This window comes from Eubalaena glacialis, chromosome 3 (genome assembly GCF_028564815.1).
Source record: "Eubalaena glacialis isolate mEubGla1 chromosome 3, mEubGla1.1.hap2.+ XY, whole genome shotgun sequence".
NCBI lineage: Eukaryota > Metazoa > Chordata > Mammalia > Artiodactyla > Balaenidae > Eubalaena > Eubalaena glacialis.
The window spans coordinates 84,720,932-84,745,374 of record NC_083718.1 but is presented as its reverse complement, the minus strand read 5'-3'; the positions used below and the strand labels follow the sequence as shown (position 1 = coordinate 84,745,374).

Here is a 24,443-nt window from a genome sequence, read left to right as displayed (position 1 = left end):
TGGAGGGTGGCATCAAGTTGGGCACTGCATCTGTGCAGGGCTGGGGGCCCGTCCCACTCGAGCCGCACCTCTGCCCCGCACCTCCCCGTGCGCCTCTCTCCCCGCTGCCCCCCTGCCCGCCGGCCGATGCTGCTGTTGCTGCTGCAGCGGCTGCTGCCAAGACCGAGGTAGAGAGAAGAGCCAGAAAGCATTTCTCCTTTTTTTTTTTTCTCCTCTCTCTCTTTTTAAACCAGGCGAGAATGAGTCTGCAGCAACCCTGTTGGTGCAAAATAAATAAATAAAGCAACCAGGGAGGGCTGCAGCAGGCGCCACTTCAGGATGGCAGTGGAGGGGAGGGAGCGCAGAGGGAGGCTCCGGAGCCCCGAGGGGTGGAGGGGTCGGCAGTGGAAGCTGCTGGGCAGCTCCGCAGGGTCTCTCGGGTATCCTGATTCCCCCCTGCGGAGCTCTGGGGCCAGGCACTTTCCGTAGGGTTGTCTTTCAGTCTCCCAGATGCGGGGCAGTTCTGTGTAACCTCTCATTCTAAATGTTCCCTGTGGGTATCATTTGTGGGGAAAGTTCTCAGCCCAGAACACCCACTGTGGAGCTTAGTCTGAGACGGCTTCGGTGGGGGGCTCCTGAGGATCAGCTCCCACGCCTCAGTGGGGGACCGCTCAGGGTGGGTGCAGACTTCTTACAGTGCTGATGGCTGGCAGGGCTGGGAACCTGGGTCCTCACGCGGGAATGAGATTGCAGAGCAGCAATGCCTCTTGCCTTTGAAGTCATTTTATAAAGAATGGCACAGGTTAGGGTTTATGTTTACCCTCCCCTGAGAGGAAAAAAAAACCAAAACCGTCCTGACCACCTGCTGTTTATCCCTCAGAGGAGGGCTCACAGCTATTTATAAAGGCAAGAGAAGTTCTCGGGCAAGATCACGGCTGGAGAAATAGGTCTCCTTCACCCTGCCAGACTTGGTGGTACCCAGGCACAGAGTGGTGGAATCGCATCTGCTGCCTTTCTCCATAACGAGAGCAGGGCTGGAGGATGGGGCCCAGACGGTCCTCCGGGGGTCTGTCCTTGGCCTTCTGACTTATCAGTGTCCAGCCATCTCTTCTTTTAGGGTTTCCTTTGACAGAAGACAGCTGGGGCTGGGATAGAGTTTGGGCCACCCCACGTCTAAGATTGGTGAACTGGGGCACCAGGTGAAAATGTTCTGGGGTCCCTCAGGATTGGGATCTTCCCTGAGGCCACTAAGTTCCTCTGATCTGTGACCTCAAGGAAGACAGAGACTGTGTCAGATTAAATGCGTCTATAGAGCTGCATGACTACAGGTTAAGTGTGTGAGTATGTGTTTCACATGTATGTGGACGTGTGTCTCTGATCAGATTTGTGTAACCACTAAATTCTATTTTTAAAGTGCACATAAGAAGTTTGAGTTCTAACTCTCTGTCTGTCTGTCTGTCTGTGATGCTCTTGGCCTTCGTCATACCCTATCCTTATACCCAAATCCCATAAAAATATTGTCCCCAGCCCCTCCCTTACCCCCATCCCGTCCTTACCCTCCACATATCTAGTCTTTTTTAGACCCCAGGGTTCCCAACAATTTCCTTGCTGAGCTGGGAGGAAGGGGGAAGGCAGAAAATCTAAAGATCCAGATTCATGTTATATACAGGTCCTTCTGGGCTCCAGATGCCAGTCTCTGAGCTTGATGCATCGCCCCAGCCAAAGCCCCCAGGGAAATGCAATGAGGTATTTCAAAGGCCTATTCTTAGCTTCTGAGCCCAGAGTTGAGTTCTGTTTGTCCAGGGTGTCCTGGATCCCCCTGTTGTCCTGAGGACACCTAGGTCCTCCTAGAGGTCCTTGTATCCCACCCCAGGTCTCCCAGAAGCTGAGAGGAGCCAGGACAAAGCTGAGGCTGGAGATGGCGTTCCTCCATCCCCACCCTCTAGCTCTTGGCCCGCTGCCAGGCAGGCTGGTGGGCAGAAAGCCAGTCTCCGCATTTGCTCACCCCCCCAAAACAGGCAGAGACCACCCTCCAGGGCACACAGGAAAGGAAAAGGCCAAGGGGAAGGTGAGCCACCAGGCTCTAGGGAAGGGAACGGAGTCCCTCCTCCAGGTCACTTGGACAGCCCCTCAGGTGACTCGATTTCAGTGCTGAAGAGTTCCTTGTAGAGCGGAGGGAAAGCAGCTTGGACCACGATGGGGTGGAGATGCTGGAAGGTTTGCAGCTTTTCCACATGCTGGCTACACAGGCTCCGAAGCTTCCCCTTGGGTGGCAGCTGGACATGGGTTGATGGGGAAGGAGGGTCAGTACTACAGCTCTGTCCCCAGAGCAGAGAAGTACCCCCATCCTTCCTGGGCTGGGATAACCCTCCTTGCTTTCTCCCTGCACACTTGGCACTTGTGGAACAGCCAGATCCCATTGGTAGGGGTAGGTCTGTGTTCAGGCAACTGGAGGCTAGCGAGAACTGCTATGGGACAGGTACATGTTTTCTGGCTGAAACCCCCAAATGGTGTTCCTGCTACTCCTAAGATGAGCCCTGTTAAAGACTCTCTAACTCACACTTTATGCTTTTATAATAGTGAAATTCTGTCACTCTCTGTTATATAATGTTACGTGCCTCTTTGCCTTTGTTGATACTGTTCCCCTCCCCTGGAATGCCTTTCCAATTCTTCTGTGCTTGGCTAATTCTTACTCACCTTCAGTGTTACCTCCTCTAGGACTATTTCCCTGGGTTAAGGGCCCTTCCTTTGGGTTTCCCTCTGTGCAGCACTGAAATCCCATTTTAGGAAAATGTTCCAATTTGTCTGTCTCCCTACCCTAGATTTAAACTCCTTAGGTAGGGTCTCTCTTTCTCCCTTCCCTCCCTCCCTCTCTCTGTATCCTCTGTACCTATCAAGCTGCTTGCACATGGCAAATGCTCAATAACTGTTTGTTTGGACTAAGCAATTTCCAAGCAGGTACCCAACACTGCAAATAGTAAACCAACACTGCCAGCACTCAGCCAGTGGAGGGGAATGAAAAAGGCCCGGAGAGCCATGAGGAGACAGAGGCAGGGAGACCTCACCAGAGAAAGGCTGAGAAAACCATTTATCTTCTGCAGTTTCCTGTATAACCAAGTGAGCCTTAAAAATACCTCTCACCAGCCACCCCCTTTTCCCCAGCTTAGTTGCCTAGGAAAGGGACAGTCAGGGAAGAGCAGGCAGCATGGGATCCCTTGAAATCTCTTGAATTCATCCTCTTTTCATTCCTCCTGCTTTATTTTGCGTTTATCTGGGCTATTGCAACAGCTTCATTCATTCATTCTTTCATTCATTCTCAAATATTTGTTGAGACCCTTTTGGCTAGGAACTGTGATGGACCGTGGTGATACATCAGTGAAGAAAATAAAATCTCTACCTTTATTAAATGTATATTCTAGTGAGGGAGCCAGAAAATAAATATATGTTAGAAAACTTCTTTAAAAAACAATAAAGCAGAGTGATGGGTAGAGGGCTTTTTGTATGGTGTGGTCTGGGAAAACCTCTCCAGAATGAAGGGATGGAGCAGGCCATTTGGAAAACTGGGGGAAGAACCTTCCAGGCAGCTGGAACAGCAAAGTCCTGAGAAGCAACCGGGCTTGATGTGTTCAAGGAATAGCAAGGAGGCCAGTGTTGCTGGAACGGGTGACTGAGAGGGCAGTGGAAGGAGATGAGGTGAGAAAAGAAGTCGGGGGTCAGACACATCATGAGGCCAGTCGACCATGACACAGACTCTAGATTTGATTTTCAGCATGATGGGCAGCTCTAGGAGCACTGCGAACAGTGCTGTGTGGCTGCCGTAGGACAGACAGGGATGGAGCAGGGGTCCAGTTAAGGAGGCCTCTTTAATGGTCCAAGTGAGAACTGACAGCTAGGGGGTAACAGTGGGAGGTGATGTATTCTGAAGGTGGATCCAACAGAGATTTGCTTTCCAACTGCTCTCTCAGGTTCTCCTCCTCCTAATCTATTCTACCAGACTTGAAGTTTATTTAGGGCAGAGCCTGTCGTTTAAGGCATTTCTGTATTCTCAGCACCTAGCACTCTGCCTGGCACATAGCAAGTGCCCATTGCTTGAACCGTTACATAAATGGTTCCTTTACACTGGTTCCAAATTAAATTGCCTAAATAATAGCTCTGATGATATCATTCCTCTAGCCTTTGGTGCTCTCCATTGCCTGGAAATAAAGTCTTAACTCTTTAATATGGCCTTGAAAGTCCTCTCTGATTTGCTCCTTGACCTAATTTTCAAGCTTGTCTTCTGCTACTTTCCTGCCCCCATCAATCTATCCCAGCTCCTGACCTTACACTTTAGTCAAAATGTTCCATGAACTATTCTCCGTATATGCATTATCTTGCCTCCTTATTTTTGTCCATATTGTTCCCTAAGCCTGGAATGCCTGTCCCACCCCCTGAAGGCCCGTTAAAATCTTACATATTTCATGGCCTAGTTTAAATGCCACCTCCTCTAGGAAGCATTTATGACCCACTCCTTTTACCCTCAAGTTATTTTTAATCTCTCTTCCATGCTCTCACATTTCCCCAATATCTCTTATTGTAGTACTATATTAGGGGCACAGGGATACGGTAGAAAAAGCCCTGGGATTAAACCTAACATTTATCACTTATGATTGCATAAAATTGGACAAGTCATTTAAGTTTTCTTATCACTACAGGGAGATTTTAACACCTATCTTACTGACTGAGGTGTCATAAAGATGAGCATATCTGTGAAAGCACTTTGTTAATCGCATTATTATTATATCCCATAACACATTCTCCTCTATGTTAGGGTCATTGGTACACGAGTCTCTTCTTCACAGCAGATTAAAAACTCTTGGTGGGGGTAAGGACGGCATCTCTGTATCTTTCCATTCCACGGTACAAGCAGGTGCTGGGTAAGCGGTGGCTCTATTAAACTGAATTGTTCCCTGGAGGTCCCTCCCAATTCCAGGCTCCCTAACTTCCCATCTTTACCCACATGGAAGTGACTGATCAGTCCCCTTGCCCCCAAGCTGTTGCAAGCTCTCTCACACAACTTAGCACTCAAGCACTTCCTCCTCTGGACCCTCAGACCATGGCCCTCGCAAGCCGTGATGTCACAGATCTGGCACTGTCCCAGGGACTGCTCCTACCTTTGCCAGGATGCCGTGGCGATGAGTCTTGCAGAGATGATGATGAAAGGCCAGCTCCAGATTGTACTGCAGCTGTTCTACTTTCCTTTTCTCTTGGAGCCCTGGCCGGTCTGAAGGAGGGGATGGGACCATAGCAAGAAAAAGAAAGAACATGGACGTTAACTTCCCCAAAAGGGTGTGTCATTCTGGACATCTGTGCTGAATATAGATCTTCCTAGCTGAGTGAGAGAGAGTGTAAGTGTGTGTGTGTGTGTGTGTGTGTGTGTGTGAATGTGTGTGTCTTGGTTTGATAATGGTAAGCTATGGGGCCTTGGGCTGGGCTAGCTTTCTACAAGGAAAACTGGGGAGAGATGAAAGGGATAAGACATTCCAATCTCCCAGTTCCAAGCTGCCCTATCCCTGGTACCCTGATATTTCACATAGCTAATTCAAAGCTAGGCACTAAAACTCTGCTGTGGGGAAGAAAAAAAAAAAAGTTCTCTCCTCTTCCCCGCCACCTGGCAGGGATGGCCCCAGATAGGAGATGGGCTTTGTGAAGCCACCTAGGTCAGCAGCAAGGCCTCTGCAGCAGTCTGTGGCTAACTTCAAGAGACAAACCACCTTTTGCCCTGACTCCATAAAATACCCAGAAGTCATCTTTTAAGTGTTTATTTCCAGTTCAAGGGGAATGTTTAGGTCTCTACTCATTGGCAGAGCCAGAAGACTGATAATCTTGGTCTGCAAACTAGGGTTAGCAGCTCAACCCACTTCCCCAGGTTCTCTGAATCCTTAGCATTCAGCTGGCTCACCCAGCCCACTCCATTCCAGTGGAGCGGACATCCAGAGTCCTGCCATGATGGCATGTTGTCTTTTGTTTTGTTTTGTTTTTCGTTTCTGTTTCTGGCTGCGCTACGGGGCTTGTGGGATCTTAGTTCCCCAACCAGGGATTGAACCCATGCCCTCGGCAGTGAAAGCGTGGAATCCTAACTACTGGATGGCCAGGGAATTCCCGATGGCATGTAGTCTTGAAATGAGTTCACACAGAGCAGTGATTCTCAAGCTTGGTGGCACATTACAATCACTTGTGAGAGGCTGTTAAAACTTCTGGTGTTCCGGCAGCACCCCAGATCAATGACCTCAGAGTCGCAGCAATCGTTTTTAAAGCTCCCCAGGTGATTCCAACGTGCGGCCGCAATGGAGTCACTGACAGGGACTCACAAGCAGACTAATTTCTCCCAGGGAAATGGCTCACTTCCTCTCTTCCTCGCGTCTCCCCACTTCTCCAACCCCGCCTGCACTGCTCTTTTCCCTCTGTCAGGCTCCTCTGTGTCTTTATTTTAACTCATATTTTTACAGCAATATTCAGGGGGGCTCATTCAGCTCTTTAAAGTGACTTGCCAGATTTAACCACAAGCGAAGGTCCAGACTCTTCAGTATCTGTGGCGCCACCCCCCCCACTGCCCGAATGTCCTTTACCCAAGCCCAGTGACACTCACTGGCATTGATGAGGACGAGGGCCGTGTAGAGGGCAATCTCGTCCTCGGAAAAATGCAAGGCACTCAGGGAGTGGGAGAAGTCAAAGATGGAGCTGATGAGCTCGCTGCAGCCTGGTGGGGTGGAAACGAAAGAGTGAGCAAGGTGGGTGAGGCCACAGTGCCCGAGGACACCCGCCCCTTGGTGTTTGGAGCAGAGCGGGCAATCTGTCCTGAAAAGAGGGGGCCCTGGGTATCCGAGCCTCGGATGGGGTTGGCATCCGACTCCTCTCTCTCATTTCCCCCTGCCCCTCACCCAAGGCTCGGAAGAGCTCCATGCCACCGTATTTGCCTTCAAAAAAGACTGTATGGTTGTCAGCATTGTAGGCCCGGCACATCCTGACCAGCACCACTTCCATGGCTCCTGGGGAGTGGGGAGAAAGGCAGGTACACCATCAAACACGGCCAGGAATCTGTCTCTGTCTCCCTCAGTGTCCCAGTTCCCTTAAGTCACCTCCCTCCACTCAGCCCTGCCCGTTTCCTCATCTGTCCCCACTGCCCCCAGGCCTGCCCCCTCTCCCTGGGCACCTGCTTTGAGTAGCACGATCTGGTCATTCTGGCAGAGCTCCATAAAGCCCGAGAGCCTCTTAGCGAACTCCACCACATACTGAATGGCCTCGGTGAGGCGGTGGGCACAGCGTTCCCACATCTCCCACATTGACTGCAGGGAAGGAGGGGGTCCCACTGTAGCCCTCTTTATGAGCCCGGGCCCCTCCCCCAAGGCCCTGGGAACCCAGACAGATAAACTGCAGGGGGTAGATTCTGAACCACCACATTCTCAGCACCCATGTTTTTAGCCTATTCTTAGCACAAATGTGCACTCCAGGTTAATTCCTGTCACTTGGACGCGCTTACTGAGCGCCCACCAGCCACTGGCGCAGAGTTAGCTGTTGTGGGGAATTAACAAACGTCTGAGATACAGCTTTGCCCTCAAAGAGTGTGCATCTTGTTGCGGTGACTAAGACATACTCAAGTTCAGTACCAAACAAGTGCTTTTAGCGCAGGAGGTGTTGTCAGAGTGACAGGACGGAGAGAACAAGCTTTGGAGCCCGATGGATCTGAATTTGCTTTCAGATCCACTACTTTGCGATGAGGAGTAAGTCCACGAACTCCTCTGAGCTCAGTTTCTCGGTCCATTAAGAACAGAGATAGATGCCAGCCTCATAGGTTGGTTGTCCTTAGGGTCAAGGATAATTTATGTGAAGCGCTCAGCACAGTGCCTGGCAGAGAAGGAGCGTTTAACAAATGCTGTTCAGGATTCTGACTCTTGTCGTTGTTGACGGAGGAGGAAGGAGCTTAGGCCGAGGTCTGTTCGCCAAGGTCGGGGTGATGGGGGAGGTAGGATGAAGGCCGCGTAAAATGACCATAGGCAGGAGCTAAGGAGAAGCTCTCACCCAACTGCTAGGGTGCATACTTAACAGCGGTACCCACTGTGTTTTTCTGGGATACCCTGCCTTGCCCCAGCCCACTTGCGTGTGCAGGTGGCTGTCTCTGGACCCCCCAGTGGTGGTGGGAGGTCCTCCCTTCCCCGCGCGGTCCCCTGGCCTCACCTTCCTCTGGTAGCCAGCCACCTCCTCTCGGGAGAAGACGGTGGAGCGCTGTCCGAGCAGGTCCTCCAGCCGCAGCTGACACGTCTCTCGGTAGGACTTACAAACGTTCTGCACCAGATGCTCTGGGGCCGGAGGAGGAGGAGGAAAGCAGGGGCTCGATCTCAGCCAGCTCCTACCCTTCCCGTACAAAGGGCACTCCTCTGCCTGGCCTAGCCCCGCTCTGCCTCCCCCCGAGGCCCCTGTGCACATCTGGTTTACACAGGGTGCTGACTAGGGCCCCTGTCTTGGAAGCCCCTCCCTTATCTTCCTCCCCCTCCCTTCTCCCCAGCTACCTCCCCAGGGGCTCACCAATCTCCGTCAGGGAGGCATAAGGCGCCTCTGGGGTGCTGCGGAAACTGGGGCTGAAGTAGCTGTCCGGGCCCCATCCTGGTTGCCCAAGCCCAGGGTGCCTGGGGTCCTCGAAGTGGAGTCCACACCTGTCAGGGGCCGGCTGGCTGCCTGTGCCATAGCAGTTCTCTCTGCCCCCGGCCTTGCCCCGCTCAGGGCTGTATTCCAGGTGGTACGAGGCCCCGTTGAGCCCGGCCTTGGCCAAGCTGTTGGAGTAGGAGGGCCCGCAGCCTGGGGCTCTCAGGAGACTGGGGGGACAGGCTGAGGCCTCCGGCAGGTCAGGCGAGGAGCCCAGGGGCAGCTGCCCATCTGGGAGCCCCAAGGTGCAGGCGAGGGGGTCTGCTCCTTGGGCTCCTGCAGGAGGGGTCTTGGCCGCTTGTTCCCTCTGCTGCTGTTGCCGCTGTTGCAGTTGTTTCTGCACCTCAGCATGCAGGCTGTCCCTTTGCTTCTTGGACATGCGGCCAAACTTGACAGCTGAAAGAGGTTCGGGGATCAGGAGTTTTTGAGGGGGGAGGACAGGGTACAGGGCAGAGCGAGTAGGCATCTGGATCATCACAGGATTAACTTGCTGCTCCCTGAATAGCTGACTCCCAGCAGAGCTTCTCCAGTCTTGCCTGAGAGCCTCCCTTCAGGGCACTTTTGTTCAAGACCCCTCCCACCTCTCACTCTGGTTTGCTTCGGGGCTCAGTCCAGCCCAGACATTTCAGTCTCCTGGGCAAACTCTCCTGGCTCGAAACCAGCTTCTGCTGGTGGCAGAATGCAAGCAGTGAGTCCTGACTGAGGGCCCTGGCCACCTGATATGGGGCTGGGGGTGGCTGAGTGGGGGGCCTCGAGCCGTATTGGGGTCACCTCGCCTGTCTAGGAGGGTCGGAGGAAGAGGAGAGCCGAGAACGCAGGTCCCCCTGTGGTCAGGCTTGCAGGCTCCCTGGTGACCTAGATACTCACCACAGCCCAACCCAGGCTCCGCGGCTGGTTTCTGAACATCCTCTTCTGCTCTCTCTTTCCTGCCTTTTCATTTGCCCGCCACCCCTCCCAGGTGTGGGGACACAGCCCCTCGTCGCCCCGCCTGCCCCTTTGCAACCCTGCGTGTTTCCTTTCACTTTGTTATTTTGGGCGCTGAAAAGTGCTGACAGGCTCCTTCTGGCTCCACATCACCTCAGGTCTCCCCCAGCCCCAGCCTGGGCTCTTTCTGTGGTGTTGCCGGGGGAGCGGTTTGGGGGCTGCGAGGGGGCAGTGGCTGAGGAAGGTGGAGAAAAGCCACCAGGAACAGCCGGCCTCCCCAGCCTCAGCCTTCTGGGCTGTTCTCAGGCCAACTCTGGTCCCATTCGCAGCCACCTCCCCCTGGCCCAGGCTGGGGATGGGGCACTAGGGAGGGAGGCGGAGCTGGAACTGGAGCCATGGGGCAGGAGGGAAAGATGATGATCTGGGTCACAGGGGAGTCGGGTGAGGAGACTCCATCCCGAGGAAGGAGAAAATGAAGAGTCTGGGACCTTGGGGAAAGGAGGGTTGTTGTAGCAGAGCCTGAAGCTGGGCACTGTGAAGACCTTTGTTGAGGGTAGCCTGCCCACTGCCCCGGTGAACAGTGGAAGAGACAAGGGCCTGCCAGAGGGAGGGACGGAGCTCCCGAAGGGCGTTCTAACCCCTGTCTGGCACAGCAGGTCAGGCTGCCCCTCTGGAGACTGAAGCCCCGGGGGCTGCCCGCTTGGCCTCACCATCTCGGGACATGCCCAGGGCCAGGCATTTCTGCAGGCGGCAGTGCTGGCATCGGTTTCGGCTAGTGCGGTCGATGGGGCAGTTCTGCTGACGGGTGCAGGAGTAAGCCACGTTACACTGCTGGCTCCGGCGGAAGAAACCCTGGGGAAGGCAGGTGGAGACCAGGGCTGCTGATCTGGGCCAGGCCCAGCTCAGTCCCAAGTGCCTGCAGCCCGCAAGCTCTAGCCCCACCTTTTCCAGATCTTACACGACGCCTTAGTTTTCTCTCCTCCATTGTAATCTGTCCTGCAATCACTTCCCTAGTTGAAGACAAGGCCCTCCTGTGCGCCGGGCTCTCCAGGCAAGGTGCCACCTGGGCAGCTCTCTAGCTGTCTCAGGAGACCAGCCCTGCAGGCAGAACAAAGGCCGCCGAGGCCCTTCTCCCCACCTCTGAAGAGACTGTGTATGTGTGTGTACTCACCTTGCACCCCTCACAGGTGATAACCCCGTAATGGATCCCAGATGATTTGTCCCCACAGATTTTGCAAGGGATCACTTCAATTTGTGCTAGAAGAGGGAAAGAGCAGAGGTCAGCCCAGGAGCCTTCAGTGTATCCTACCGCCTATACCTGGGGGGCAGATACAGGGACACGGTGCTTCCCCTGCTTCCCTCCCCCGCTCCAGCTTGCTGTTTCCCTCTTGCAAGATGGATGAAGGAGTGAATGCCAAATGCCACTCAGCAAAGTGTCTGTGGAGGCTGTTTTAGTTTCCCGGGCTGGCCGGGGGTTGTATCAGTTCTACGGGGGCAGAGAAAGCAGCTGCAGAGGCCACCTGTTCAGCCCTTCAAGATGAAAAGCTCTAGTTGCCTCCCTCTTGCCTGGGGACCTAGGAGTCCTCACGGCTTCACAACACCTGCTTCCCGCCCAAGGGGCTTCCTCTGTGCCGCCCTCCCCCACTGGGGCTCGGCCCACAGGGGCAGAGTGTGGGGCATGGTGGGAAGATGTGGTCCACCAGGCAGGAGGCACCTGGGGGACAGGTAGAGATGCCAGCCATCCTCGGCTGGGCAGTGAAGGCTCAGGGAGGGGCTGTGCAGAGACCACGGGCCGAAGGGGGCAGGGTCCACTGGGTGGGCCCCAGAGAGGGTAAGGAGGAGCCGAGATGGAGCCCAGGAAAGTGGGGTCAACAAGCCAGCTCTGCTGGATGTCTGAGAGCCAGGGAGCGGATCAAACAGGCCTCCTAGGTTCCTGGCCCCAGAGCAGAGGGTGGCTGTGCGAGTCTCCACGTATGAGAGTGTGCATGCTTACGTGTGTACGAGGGCCTCTGCGTCCCACTGTGTGTGCACAAATCATGAATGTTAACACTGGCTGGGACTACGGACCATCAAATTCAACCTCTTTTTTTCCTTCACAGATGAAGGAATAGGCCAAATGAGATCAGGTGGTTGGCCCAGGTTCATACCGCTAGTTTACCCAGGAACTGGGTTTATATCCCAGTTCCCCATAGCTTTCCATTCGGCTGTTCTGTGTATATGACTTTTGGGGCACACACATCAGTGGGCATGTTGCATGTTTGAAGGGGTCCTCATGTGTGTGTGTGTGTGTGTGTGTGTGTGTGTGTGTATGTGTACACATGAAAGGTACATGTGGTTCGTGAGCCAATAGGCATGTCTGCTTGAGCCAGTGTGCACACGTGCATATTTGTTAGTGTTTGTTCACTGGCTGCCAGGACCCCCCTCTCTCCCACTGAGCTCACTATAACCTACCTCCCCGCTCCCTTCACTGTGGCTGGTTACTGGCCCCAGGTTTGCCCCATCCTTGTCAATGCCCACAGCTCTCTGCTGAGTTTCAGGGACCAGGCATTAGCCTCCCCCCAGCCAATCTTTGAAGGCACTGGGCAGAGCTGGTGTCCCTTTTAGGTGTTTTCATCACTCCTAAGGGCATGTGGGTCTCTCCTCCATTGCTAACCTGCTGCCTCCCCCCCGAGGGGGCATGCCTGGGGTGGAGCACGTCATAAATTGGTCTAGGACCATAGCCCCTTCTCATCTCTGATCCCAAGGGTCAGAGGAAGCAGCAGCCTGCCTATAGGGCAAATCCACAGTCCTGTGAACTCTTCTCTGGTCCAGGCCTGGACGCTGGTTGCGCATAGGACCTGCTGATGTGAGGTGGGGAGGGTGACCATGGCTCCGTGGCACTCCCTGAAATATTGTTTCCATCATCCTTAAACCATCATCCCCTCAGGCTAGCCTTGAGCTGAGTCAGAGTAAGCAGCTGCCTTCTCACGGGGGACGGGGTGCATAGGTGTCTGAAGTCCCTCCATTAGAGCTCGAGCCTTCTCCTCAGCCCCAGCCCCACTAGTCTGCCCAGCACCCACACAATAGGCTGTGATCATCCAGGACAGACAGCAAGGGAGCTTTCAGATTCTTTCCAGTAAATTAAGAGCAGATTGGAATGAATGGAGGGAAGAGAGAACAAGGGGGGGATTGGGTACCCGGAAAAGGGGCAGAGAACGTGGGGGCACATGCACGTCTAGCCACTGGATTCTCTGGGTCTCAGTTCCTTTGCCAGTAAAAGGTAAGCATAGCCTTCACTGCCTGTCCAGGGGGTGATGGACGGTAGCACCGTGGGTATGTGGTATCACCTGCGGAAAGCACAGCGCGGCCGCGAGCACTGTGTGTGCTGGCTACCACCAAGCACAGCAGTGGGCACAGAACCCAGAAGGCATTTGAGGCCCAAGAGAAGTGCTTGTGCCCTGTGGAGTCTGCCCTTGCCTCTCCCCAACGCATTTCCTCTCCAACACCGTGGGATCTCTCTCCTCGGTGGCCTTAAGCCCAGAGAGGGCAGAAACCAACATGGGTCACCCAAAAAAGTAAGCGGGAGGGAGACTAGGCCAAGCCGCAGTGGGAACTCGGGCTCCAGCCCAGTCCTCAACCACAGGCCTCCCTGCCTCTTCCCTTCTCCAAGAGCCACATCCGTGTGCGTGTGTGAGCTGACCACACGGGTAACTCAGACACATCTCTCTGCCCCACAGCCTGACTCACTGCTGGTCCTGGCCCTAGGAACCTCACAACAGTGTCACCAAGACCTCGCCCTTCTCATAGGATGATGTGGCCAGCCACAAACCACCTTCACAAATACCCATGTTTGGGGGACACCAGAGTTTAGACCCCAGCCACCAGGCCAGCCACTCCCCCATGCTCCCCAACCATAGTCCGAGACAGAGGTACACAGTGAGGCAGGCACACAGGGAATGAGACAGGCACATAGGATCAGGGGTTTCGGGCTAGAGGGTCAGATCCTCTAGCCTCTGAGCTAGAAAGACCAAGAGTTTGGGGACCAGGAGACAACCGAGGCAGACCCAGAGAGAGAGAGAGCCGCAGAAACACAGAAAAACCCACACTCGTGTCCTGGGCCCATGCGCAGCCCCTGGCCCTCTCGGCAGTGTCAGGCCCTCTTATCCTACTCCTCCCTCCTGGCCCTGCCACCTGTCCCCCGGCAATGCCATCTACCCAAAACCTCAAAGAGAAAGTACCGGTGCACACGAGTGTGACTTGTGGAGGAGGGGAGGGGAGAGAACGGGAAGAGGACTGGCAGAGGTGGCGGTGGGGGGAGCCAGAGCTGAAAAACACCTCGGGTAGCTCACCTTCAAAACCTCCCCCTTGAGCCCTGTCCCTGAAGCAGCAGGTGGTGGGAACGCAAATTGGGGAGGGGAGCTGAGTAATCACAGGATTACTCAAGCTGTTTCCCGGGAGCCTGGCCTGCCAGGAACTTACCATCTAAGGGCCTGACAGTGCCAGGAACTAGAACCAAGCCGAGGTCAGGAACGTCTAGGCCAGCCCCTGCAGCACGGCTCCCGCAGCAGCCCTCACTCTGCCCGCCCTCACTTGCCGCTTCGGGAGGATCTTTGTAGCTCACATTGTAGCTCTCTCCCAGGGCCCACCAAAGGAAACCCTCCAATTCCAAGGAGGCAGAAATGCCCCTGTGCACATGATACCTCCCGAAACCACCTAGTGACTGCGTGACTCTAGACCTCTGAGTCTTAAACAAGATCACCTAGGGAGCTTGTTAAAATGCAGGTCCCTACGCAGCAGGTCTGAGGGGGATCCAGGCTCTCCATCTGAACAAGATTTTGGTTGGTGCCCAAGCTTGCTGGTCCTCACCCTACCTTTCTGAGTAGCAAGAATTTAGTCTCTCTTCCTGTTTATGCCTCTTTCTGGGGCATAAGGGTGGGGTTGGTGGTCTCTTCCCCAGCTCATTCTTGTATCTTCCCTGCCATCCAGTGTGACCTCTAAAACTTTATTCTGACATGGTACTAGGAAAAGAAAATGAATCTCTTCTGGACTGCTTCAGGGATTGAAGGATCCCCAGGGAGCTTCCTCTGGGCACCTCCTGTGTGGGGAAATACGGTAGAGACAAAGTAGGCTGTCCCCCCTCCCGCCAGCCTCCTCTAATCTCACCTTTCTCACAGCTGCGAGATTCATTGATAGGGCTCTTTGAATGCATCCAGAGCCTGGCCCTGTGCCACCTTAGGAAGACAGCCCTGGGCCCTGTCCAGGTGCCCTACGCCACAGAGAGGAAGTGGTGGGAGCAGAGGAGGGGCTGCAACCCAGGGGGATCTCTCCCCTCAAACCCCGGAACCACCCCCCAGCTCTGGTAGAGAAAGGATGCAGCCAGAGGAACCCTGGGGTCCTCGTCTTCTCCTGGTGCCCCATCAGTCTAAAGCTAGGCTTTTCCTCTTTTCTCTTTCTCTCTCCTTTTCTCCAATGGACATTGATTAAGGGGGAGTAATAAAGATAGACATAAGCACTGACTGAATTCTTATTCTGTGCCAGGCGTTACATACATTTTTCATTTAATGATCGCAGCAATCCTGTGAAGTAGGTACTATTTGTATTGTCCCCATTTTACAAATGAGAAAACTGAGTCCAGGGGAGAGTAAGCGGCTTGACTAAGGTTACACAGCCAGAAGTGGCAGATCTGGCATGTGAACCCAGGTCTCTGTAACCTGAGAGCCAGTGTCCCCAACTATTGAGCCATACACTCTATAAGGATGAGACGCCCAAATGCACTGGGCAGAATGGGATGGGGGACAAGGTTACCGGCTGCAGGGGAAAGTGTGAAGTGAGGGGGTGGGCTAGGAACGGAATTCAGGGAGGACACCCGTGGAACTAAAGCCAAGACTCATGTCTAGTCTAAAGATCCAGAGAGACGTTATTCCCTCTGTCCCACACCTTCTGTGGTGCCAGCCCCCTCCTGCCTTTACCCTTGGCTTCTAAGGCCAAGGAGGCATGGCTCGCCCATCCCACCAGAGCTCCTGACTTGGGGCTACTCGGGAGACCACAGCTCCCTTGGGGTGTGGCCTGGCTTTCACACACCTTGGTAGGTCTCTCTGCAGGAACGAATGAGTGAGTGGGCAAGAGGAATGCATCTCTTTTCTTAGCTTAGGGTTCCCTCACCCCACAGCCAAAACTAGTCCCTCTCCTCCCACGGAGACCACAGCTCCGGCCAGGGAACCCCTGTGTACCCCAGCCTGTCACCAGCCTCCCTCCTTTCTCAGCTCTCAGTTCCCGCAGCTTCTGCAAAGCTGGAAACCACGGCGGTGGGCTCCCCCACCGCCACAAAGAGCAGGAGGGGGAGGGTTGGGTTGGGGGTCAGGAGAGAAGCAGTTGTCCCTGGTGAATGCTCCTCCCTGCCCATGGTGAGAATTTTCTGCTGATACACCCAGATCCCAGGCTGAGAAAGTAGTGAAGCTAAAACTCAGGTGGGCGAGGGAGAGTCTGGGGTTTTGAAAAGCCACGAAAGACAGCCAGCCACCTGAAACCCCCCCGCTTGGTGCCCTGCCACCCCCGCAGTCTGGGACAGGAGAAAGGAGGGGAAACAAAAAAACTGAGTGAAAACAACCAGTGGCTGGGGGGAGGGCATGAATCACCAGGAGGAAGCTGTGAGGAGTGGGAGCCCAGACGTCACAATCAGTGGCCTTCCCGGCCTCCGGGCTGCATCTCCTCTCCAGAGTGCCTCTGCTGGTGCAGGAGACCAGTGGACCCAGAAGGACCCTGGCTCTGGCCCCGAGGCCCTGCCCTGTTGCCGTCCCTGCTCCCAGATAGACATTTCCATCCTTTCTGAGCCCAGAGTCCCAGGGAGGGGCAGCATTGCAGCAGCAGGAGGAGTGGAGATTAGATCTCAGAAAGGACTAGTCACTGGAGGACGGGAGGAGACCCCAGGGCTGCCTTTCTTGGAGAGCTCTTAGCATGGGAAAGTCCCCGTTCCCTGTTTGAGGCAGTGGCCTGGGGGCAGGGGAGGGGGAGGGAGCCCCTGGGAGGGGCAGCCACACCAACACCCACATTTCATTGTGGTGGGACGGGCTGGGATGCTCCCAACATCTAGGGCCTTGGGCTGGGGGTGTTTGGGAGTCCCGTTAGGAATGGGAAGAGAGGAAAAGGCGAAGGTGCAACAGTGATGCGAGGAAGGAGGGGGCCCTTTGTAAAGTTCTCAGATGGCCCTGGGCTCTCAGGCTGAGGTCTGTGGCACCCGGGGACTTGGACTTCTTTCTGGCCCATGGCTCCTCATTATCATGACCAGACTTGAGAGAGATCAGGGCACAGCAAAGACAGGCATGCAACCTCGTACCCCTCGTCCTCCCACCTCCCCATCCAGGCCTAATGCCGGGGCCTCATGTCTATTGGCTCCACACCGGCCGCGCCCCAGAGTGAGTTGATGGGGCCACCCTCCCTCTGGCTGGCTGGGGAGTCTTTCTGGCTAATGGACATTTCCTCTCTCCTGACCAGCAGGTTGCCGTGGCAGAGAGCCTGTATCATTCTTTCAGAACTTCTATAAATCCCATGCCTCCCACTTCCTGCCTTCCTAGACCCGATCAATACTCAGTGTCTCCCCTCTCCTGCCAGCTTTCTTTCCTCTCTGTCTCTCCCTGCATCTGTGTGCCTTTCCATCTTTGCATTCCAGTTCTGTCTCAGGCTAGACACCGCAATGTTTTGACTCTCCTGGCATTTCTCCAGTTATATCTCTATCTGGACATCACTCTCTCCCCATGTGTTTCATAGGTCTTTCGTCATTTGAGTTTGGCCTCTGCGTCTCTCTTTATTTCTTGATCTATTTCTGCTCCTTGTGTGTCTGACCCTTGGGTCTTTGGGTGTGTCACAGTCCCAAGACCCCAGTGCTCTGCCCGCCCCAGCTAAGGTCAGAGAACATGGTGATGGCTGGTACTCCCTAGGGGGTCAGGGCAGTCAGATAATCTGGGGCTATGAGATACCCAGGGATGTCCAAGTGAGAAGGACCAGTGGTACCAACCCCCAGATTGGAGGAGACCCCTCTCTTGCCTACTGCCCAGGGGGATATCATGTAGAGCTGACCAAGTGTCTCCCCTGTCCAGTCCCAGGGACTCCTGCCCTCCTGCCACGCTCTGAAGCACATCTGATCATTGCTTCCCAGGGTGGATTTGCTGATTTGAGACCATTTCTGGGAAGACCGGTTTGCTAACCTTTGCTGCTAATGGGAAGAAGCTAGAAGGGAAACTGAAGCCCCAAGAGGCCCTTCTTTTTGTGGAAGATTTTGGCTCTTCTCCTCACCCCTCCTGACCTGCCCCAGCTCATACACATGCACTGGAGTCTCCGTCCCAAACGTGGAAGTGAAGCTCTTTCCTTTCCTTGGTCGCCTCTCTGTGTACCCTCTGGGAGAGCTGAGTTTCCTCCACTACCCTTGGAGGTGCCTAACTCAGGAGACCAGAGCTCTCTCCTTGGTCCTGGGCCCTCAGAACTGGGCGCTTCCCCAAAGTTGGTTTTGTTTTAAAATTCAGCTTACTTGTTCTACAGGAGACAAGGGCCCAATGACTTGCCTAAGGCTACAAGGCTAATCTGTGACAGAGGTGGCACCAGAACCTGGTCCTTAGACTCAGCCCACGGGTCTTTCCAGGATCTAATATGGCCTCTCTTCTGTGGGTTGTGGGAAGACCCCAGGTTGAGGCTGGGGGTACCTCAGGCCTCAGGCCACAGGGGCATGGGACTTCCCTTTTCCTCCTTCGCCCTGTGCTCTGAGAGGTCCTCTGGCTTCCCTTACAAGGGCGACTTGCCCACCCCTGCTCTGCTAGAAGGCACAGGGACCCCAGACATCTGCCCACCAGCTGTTGGCCCATGGCTCCGGGCCAGGAAATGGGTGAAGCTGAGGGCTTTTTGCTCCCATCTCCACTGTCTGATCCTACTCATCAAACAGGCATCTGAACCTGGGGTGGGGGGGTCTCTTTCTCTCTCTCTTTCTCTCTCTCTCTCTCTCACTCACTCACACACACACACACACACACACACACACACACACACACACACACACAGAGCACCCTGGCTGGATTCCACTTGGTCATCCTGTTCCTGCATTGGGCAGAGAATGTGATGGCTCAGAGGCCTGGATGCTGGGGTTCTGACTGCCTTTGCCTGCTGACCTGGCTTTACCCTCACTGTCCCACCGCTTCAGGGTACAGCAACTCCTCCGGACTCTTTTCTCACCCTACTCTCAGGCAGTTTGGAGGCACAGAGGGAAACACTGCAATGGGAGCCAGGGGAGTGAGTTCAGGCTGCCTGTTAATTACCAGCCTCCACCTACTACAGCTGTGTGATCTGGGGTGAAGCACTGGGCCTCTCTGGGTCTCAGTCTCTTTTTTGTAAAACGAGGGGCAGGGTACCTCAGATACTCTTGGAGATCCTTTGCAGAACCCATGACACAGGAGTTCCTCAATAGTCCCTTTACTGTGGCTGCTCTAAGAGAACTGCTCAGGGAGCGAGACTCCCCGACTATTCCACCCATCTCCCAACAGACCTTGGCCTTAACCGGGACACACCCTGCCAGGGAAGAGCACTCAGCTCTGCTCACACTGTTCCCAAGGTGCCCGTCCTTTCCAGAGGGCCCCAGGCTTCCCCTCTCCCGGGTGGCCCATTCACTTACTTCTCATGACTGAGTCGTGGGCTTTGCCGCCTGGGCTCCCTGTCCTTCTCAGCGGGGGTGTTCCAGGGATGGGGCGCAGCTGGCAGTGGGGCTGCGGGCCGCGGCTCTGCACCTAGCTCTCCCCCAATGCTTCTGGGCGGGGGGTTTAAGATCTGCACCCCACAGGTGGCCGAGTGACAACCCCCCCAGCTCCACCCCCCCACCCCTCTGGGGGTAGCGGGTAGGATGACAGGCGCCCCATGTGGCCAATCTGGGCCTGGGGCAGAGTGTGAGGGGCGGGGCAGCCAATCGCAGGGGGCGTTGGAAAATTCCAAAACCACAGGCGACAGACACACGCGGTAAAAGCTGTTTCCACCCGCCAGGGTAGTTCTGGCTGGGGAGCCGGAATGGAGCTCACGCGAGCCTGGGGCCAGGTCCCTACTCCCCCTCCCCCCGAGGATCCCAGAGCCTGACCCTCTTTGCCAGGTGACTCCAGGGACAGGGATATTTCTAGAGGTAAGTCACAGAATGTCTGCCTGGGGCCACCTGTGACCCTGTGGACTGCCGAGAGCCGAGCTCAGTGAGATGCAGTCTGGGAGGCTGCCCCACCACCTACCATGCTCACGCCCTCCCTACAGACACGGTGCATGCCCTGGGCTAGGGAATAAATGATAATAGCAGCAGTAATAATCATCAGACAAATGCCACTATCTGTAGGAGGGGTTAGTCCATCAGAAATTTCCTCAGGAGCAAAACTGCTGAAATTGGAATGCAGATGATGATGATGATGATGATAATGCTTAGCCATATGCCAGAAATGGTTCTTAATGTTTTATGTGGATTAGCTAATCCTCAAAAAATACTTTATGTGGTAGGTACCATTATACCTATTTCAAAGATGAGGAAAGTGAGACACAGAGGGGTTAGGTATCTTGCCCAAGGTCACACAGCTAGTAAAGTTGTAGAGTCAGGATTCAAACTCAGGCAGTCTGGCCCCAGACTCCACTTGAGGAATGGGAAGTTTTCTCTGGTTCAGGTCTGCTTACGAGGGTCTCCTGGTGTGCGAATCTCTCTGTAGAGTTTCTTGGCCTTGGGGTCCTTCTGTGGAGCCAGTCAACTTCAGAGGCTCTCTGAGCCTCATATCTGCTCCGTGGGGTACCTCAGCCTCGGGGTTCCCTCTTCAGGATCCCTTAGTAATCAGGCCCCCTCTTGGTCTGGGGGTCCCTCTCGGGTTCCTCCCTTCTTGGGGTTGTCTCAGACCCCCTTTGGGGGGCTGTCTCAATTCTGGAGCCCATTTTTCAGAGCCTCTGGGCCTGGAGGAGGTGTTCATCTCTCCTGGATTCTCTGGGCCAAAACTCCTAAGAGGTCTCTGATCTTGCCGGGACTCCACGGCTCCTCAGCCTGGCACAAGCCTTTCCCCGCTGGCCTTCCTCGGGTTCTCAGGAGCTGGGCAGTGGCTTGGGGGAGGACACTCATCGGTGGGGGTAGGGTGAGGGTGTGGCTGCACGGGGCCAGTGGGTTGCGAAGGGGTAAGGGGGTGTGGTCCTGGCCGAGGTTTCTGCGGTAAGGGGTTAAGGGTAGGAATGGAGTTGAGGCTCTTCCAGTTCCAGATGCTCCGAAAGTCCCCCATCTCCCCCCACCCACATATGGTCCCTGGTCCTCACCTCCCCCACCTCACCCGCGTCACTCCTTGACCCGCTTTCCTCCCAGGGCCCTGCTCAGCATTTCCGTGGGGCCCTGTGGCTAGGGGCAGGTGAGGCACCGATCAGGATTGTGCTGAGCAAAGCAACCCCCCCACCAGAAGGATGTAGTCTCCCGGTGGCCCCCCAGCCCCTGTCTGACCAGCTCAGGGAGGAGGGTGGTGCTTTTGCCCTCTGAGATCTCTCTGCTTGGAACAGGGAGCTCTAGGCAGTTTTGACAGCAGGAGGAGCTGCAGTGAGCTCTCAGGGGGAACTGGTAGGCAATCCAAGGGAGGGCCATAGAGAAATGCAGGTGGCCTTTCCTACCTCAGAGTTGTCCTCATCACTTCAAGGATGCTTAGAAGGCCTTCCTCAGAGTGCCCTCAAGCTGGTAAGGGCATGTGGATGGGACATGAGCTTTGAGACCAAGGTGCAGTGGGTGCATTTTCTGGGGGAGTAGCCTCTCCCATGAACTAGGAGGATAGATATGATGTGCTGAGAGTTCCCTAGAGAGGATGTTACTTGCTAGTATCCACTGGGAAGTCCTTCCTGAGCTCTAACCCCTTTCTCACACGCTGTAGCCTCAGTCTTTCAGGGCCCCAGGACCCAGAGTGTTCCTATCTGTATGTTTCCTACAGAGATGAAGGCTTTCCTGCTCTCTAGCCCTGCACAGGCTGGCCCCAGGCTTGTTCACACCTCGGGATGTGTTAACCACAGAGATGAACACCAAACCTGGCTCTGCCTCCACAAAGCCTGGTGCAGGCTCCCGGAGTCCCTGAGGCCACCCTGCCTCCCCGTCTCCCCGCTGGCCCAGCGATCTGCCCCACCCCCTTGCGTCTTCTGTGCCTCTGTCCAGCAGCTTCCTCTCCTTCTACCATGGCCCGCTTTCACTGTTCTCTCCTTGTTTCTTTGCGATGTTCCCTCTCACTCTTCAGGCTTCTTTCTTATCTCTTCCGATTGCCCTGATCTTGAGGTTTCTTCACCCCTGCCCCTCCTTTCCCCATCTCCCCATCTCCCCCGTTTTTCTAGGCTCCACCTCCCTTCAGGCCCAGACATCTCTGCCCAGCTGCTCCATCTCTGTGCAAGGCACGCGCCTTTCTTTTACACGGACCTCCCTGGAACCCTTGCTGAATTCTTTGCCATCTCTCCACGCCCCAGCACCAGTTCCTACCCCAATTCTCTACTCACAGGTGTGGGTCTTCTTTGCAGCCAGCAGCTCTGTGAAGAGAAGAGAGGGGGTCAGGGCCAAAGGTTGAGGACCACGGAGGACCGAGAGACACTCCCCAATGCCCAGGCCCTCATCCCCACCTCATTCCTTCCCAGCAGAACCTGCCATCTGAGGAGAAGGTAGGACCACCCTCCACTGCACCCCTCTCTTCACTCTCTGCCCTACAGTCACACGAGGTCTCTTCCAGGTCCTCAGAAGTGCCAGGCTCCTCACTACTCTGGGACTGCTCCACACTATTCCTTCTGCCTGGAATGCCCTTCCCTTGCCCCTCCTCAATCTAGATAACTTCTCATCCCCCAGGTTCCTGATTATGTCTTTTCCTTGGAGAACTCCTCCTGCCTTTGTGCTTACACACTCACCACGAGCATTTGAGTTCCTGGTACTCACCACATCATCTCACTGCTATTATTGTGAAATCTGTGAAACGGGGCTTTCCTGCTAGACAGTGAGCCCCATGGAGGCAGGGACCGTGTCTGCCTTGTTCATCTTGTGATTCTGTTGTGCCTGCCCCTTAGAGGTGCACAATAAATACTCCGCAGCCGGAGTTCAAGCTCTTGGTTGCTTATTTGTGCCTGAGAGCAGCTGGGAATTCCAGAGGTGTGGTGGTTGAGGGTAGGGTAGTGAGGATGTTAGGGGGAAGAGGAAGGGAGAGTTGCAAGCACAGACCCCTGCTATGCCTCCTGCAGGCTCTGGCTCCACTGGCTCACCAGCCTGCAGAGGACAGGATCACCCCCCCACCCCCACCCCACCGCCGCCCTGCTGCTGTGTGTGGCTGGTCCAGGGGGAGGGCAGGCAGTAGGGAGCACAGGCGGGTTGATGCGGGGTGGGCAGGGAGGCACAGACCTCCAGAGGGGCAGCTGCTGAGGGGAAAGCCTTAGCTGGAGCCTCGTTGGAGTGGGGGGGAGCGTGTCACTCATTCATCCATATGGTTAGCTTTTATTAAACACCTACCAAGGGAGCCCCTGAGAAGAAGCTTCCCCTGCCAGGCCTTGGTGCATTTCTTACATCCACACAGCGGCTCCTCACAGAGCACAGGGCCAGTCTTTCATTTCAGAAAACCCTGCAGGCCTGCCTTATGGCCCCTATAGTTTCCCTAACCTCTGACTCTGCTCTCCTGTAGTTTTTTTCCTTCTACTTGTCCAGTCTTTGACACCCGCCCCCCTCCCGCTTCCGTTCAAGGCCCCCCGCACACACACACACTGTCTCTCTGCCCAGGAGATGCTCCTTACAAGCAGGCTTCCTCTGCTGGCCTGGGCGGGGGCGGGCGAGGGGACTTGAAGGCCTGGGTTCTGCCGGGGATGGGGTGGGGGGAGGACTGCCCAGAGAGGGAGTGGCTCCATCCGGCCCCTCCCGCCTCCCCACCCATCCTGCCTGGCTCCACCCAGCTTCCTCCCTGACGTGGCATCGTCTCTTTGGCCTCCAGCCTTGCGCCTCAGAGCAGGCCTGGGGTAGGGGTGGTCCCCGTGCTTGCCCCGGCAGTGGAGTTCTTCCTACACCAGGTGGCCCTGCAGCTTTTCCCCTCAGCGCTCACACCTGACCTAGCACGTGGCCCTGGGATCCTGCCGAGAGAGTCTCTGAGTTAGACCATCTGCGGGCCCAAGGACCGCCTGACTCTCCGTCCCCTGCTGCCCCTGGCTGAGTGCCCCACATTTTCTGCAGAAATGAGACCCCATCCCCCCAGGCCAGCGGGGAGGAATGTGCTGGGCTGGTGGGCAAGGGTGGTGGACAGGGTTCTATTGCTTTCTCCCCGACCCTTTGTCATCCCTGCAGGCAGGACGGCTTCCTCCGTTGCTGAATGAACAGAAGAAGGTGGAGTGGTCAGCCTCCCACTGCTGCCTGGGGTCCCAGCCAGATGAGCAGTGCCTGCCTTTTCTCCCAGGGGGCGCTCACACTTGGGACGTGGACCCTTCCTCCCTCCAGCTTCCCTGACTCTGCTCCCCTCTCCTCCCCCATCCCACCCGTCTCTTCCTTCTTCAGCTCTCCCCTTCTTTCCCCTCCCTGTGCTTCCTGTCTCTCCCCCTTCCTATTTCTCCTCCTCTGGCAGGTCCCCAGCCCCTCCTCCCATTTCTCCTTCAGTCTCTATCGAGACCTGAGACCTGTCCTTTCTCACCGGCCTGCCTTCCCCTGCCGACTCATCTTTCTCTCCTTCTCTCTTTGCTTGCCCCTCCTCCCTCCTCACTTCCCGACCAGTCTCTTGCCATCTCTCCCTCTCCTCTGAACCTCCTGGCAGCCCCTTCCACCTGCCTGCAGGGCCGTAGGGCCTCTTACCCTGCGAGGCTTGGTGGTGTCTCTGTGGGGCCCTGTCCATGGGGCAACTCCCTTGGTGCCGTCCTTGCTGCCCTGGCTG

General features: G+C 55.4%; 1 protein-coding gene across 2 annotated transcripts; it reads right to left on the bottom strand.

Moving 5' to 3' along the window:
- Positions 1–1,552: 1,552 nt before the first annotated feature.
- On the bottom strand, positions 1,553–24,443 carry RORC (RAR related orphan receptor C). 2 transcript variants are annotated; one of them, XM_061186009.1, is made up of 11 exons: positions 24,365–24,443; positions 22,057–22,086; positions 10,751–10,836; positions 10,290–10,431; positions 8,539–9,051; positions 8,191–8,312; positions 7,169–7,301; positions 6,897–7,004; positions 6,605–6,715; positions 5,130–5,239; positions 1,553–2,255 (listed from the first exon to the last, which is right to left on the bottom strand). In XM_061186009.1, the coding sequence occupies exons 1-11, from the start codon at positions 24,402–24,404 to the stop codon at positions 2,094–2,096; spliced, it is 1,557 nt and encodes a 518-aa protein (XP_061041992.1). In that variant the 5' UTR covers positions 24,405–24,443; the 3' UTR covers positions 1,553–2,093. The 2 variants fall into 2 exon arrangements, with proteins under 2 accessions (XP_061041992.1, XP_061041993.1); XM_061186010.1 differs by having other exon boundaries at positions 6,933–7,004.

What these genes read in the sequence shown, in the direction of transcription:
- RORC (XM_061186009.1), bottom strand. Translation starts at nt 24,404, where the DNA reads ATGGACAGGGCCCCACAGAGACACCACCAAGCCTCGCAGG. An exon ending in TGCAAAGAAGACCCACACCT is followed by an intron (nt 10,837 to 22,056) that starts GTGAGTAGAGAA and finishes TCCCTCTTCTAG; the next exon opens with CACAAATTGAAGTGATCCCT. An exon ending in TGGCTGGCTACCAGAGGAAG is followed by an intron (nt 7,302 to 8,190) that starts GTGAGGCCAGGG and finishes CCTTCCCTGCAG; the next exon opens with TCAATGTGGGAGATGTGGGA.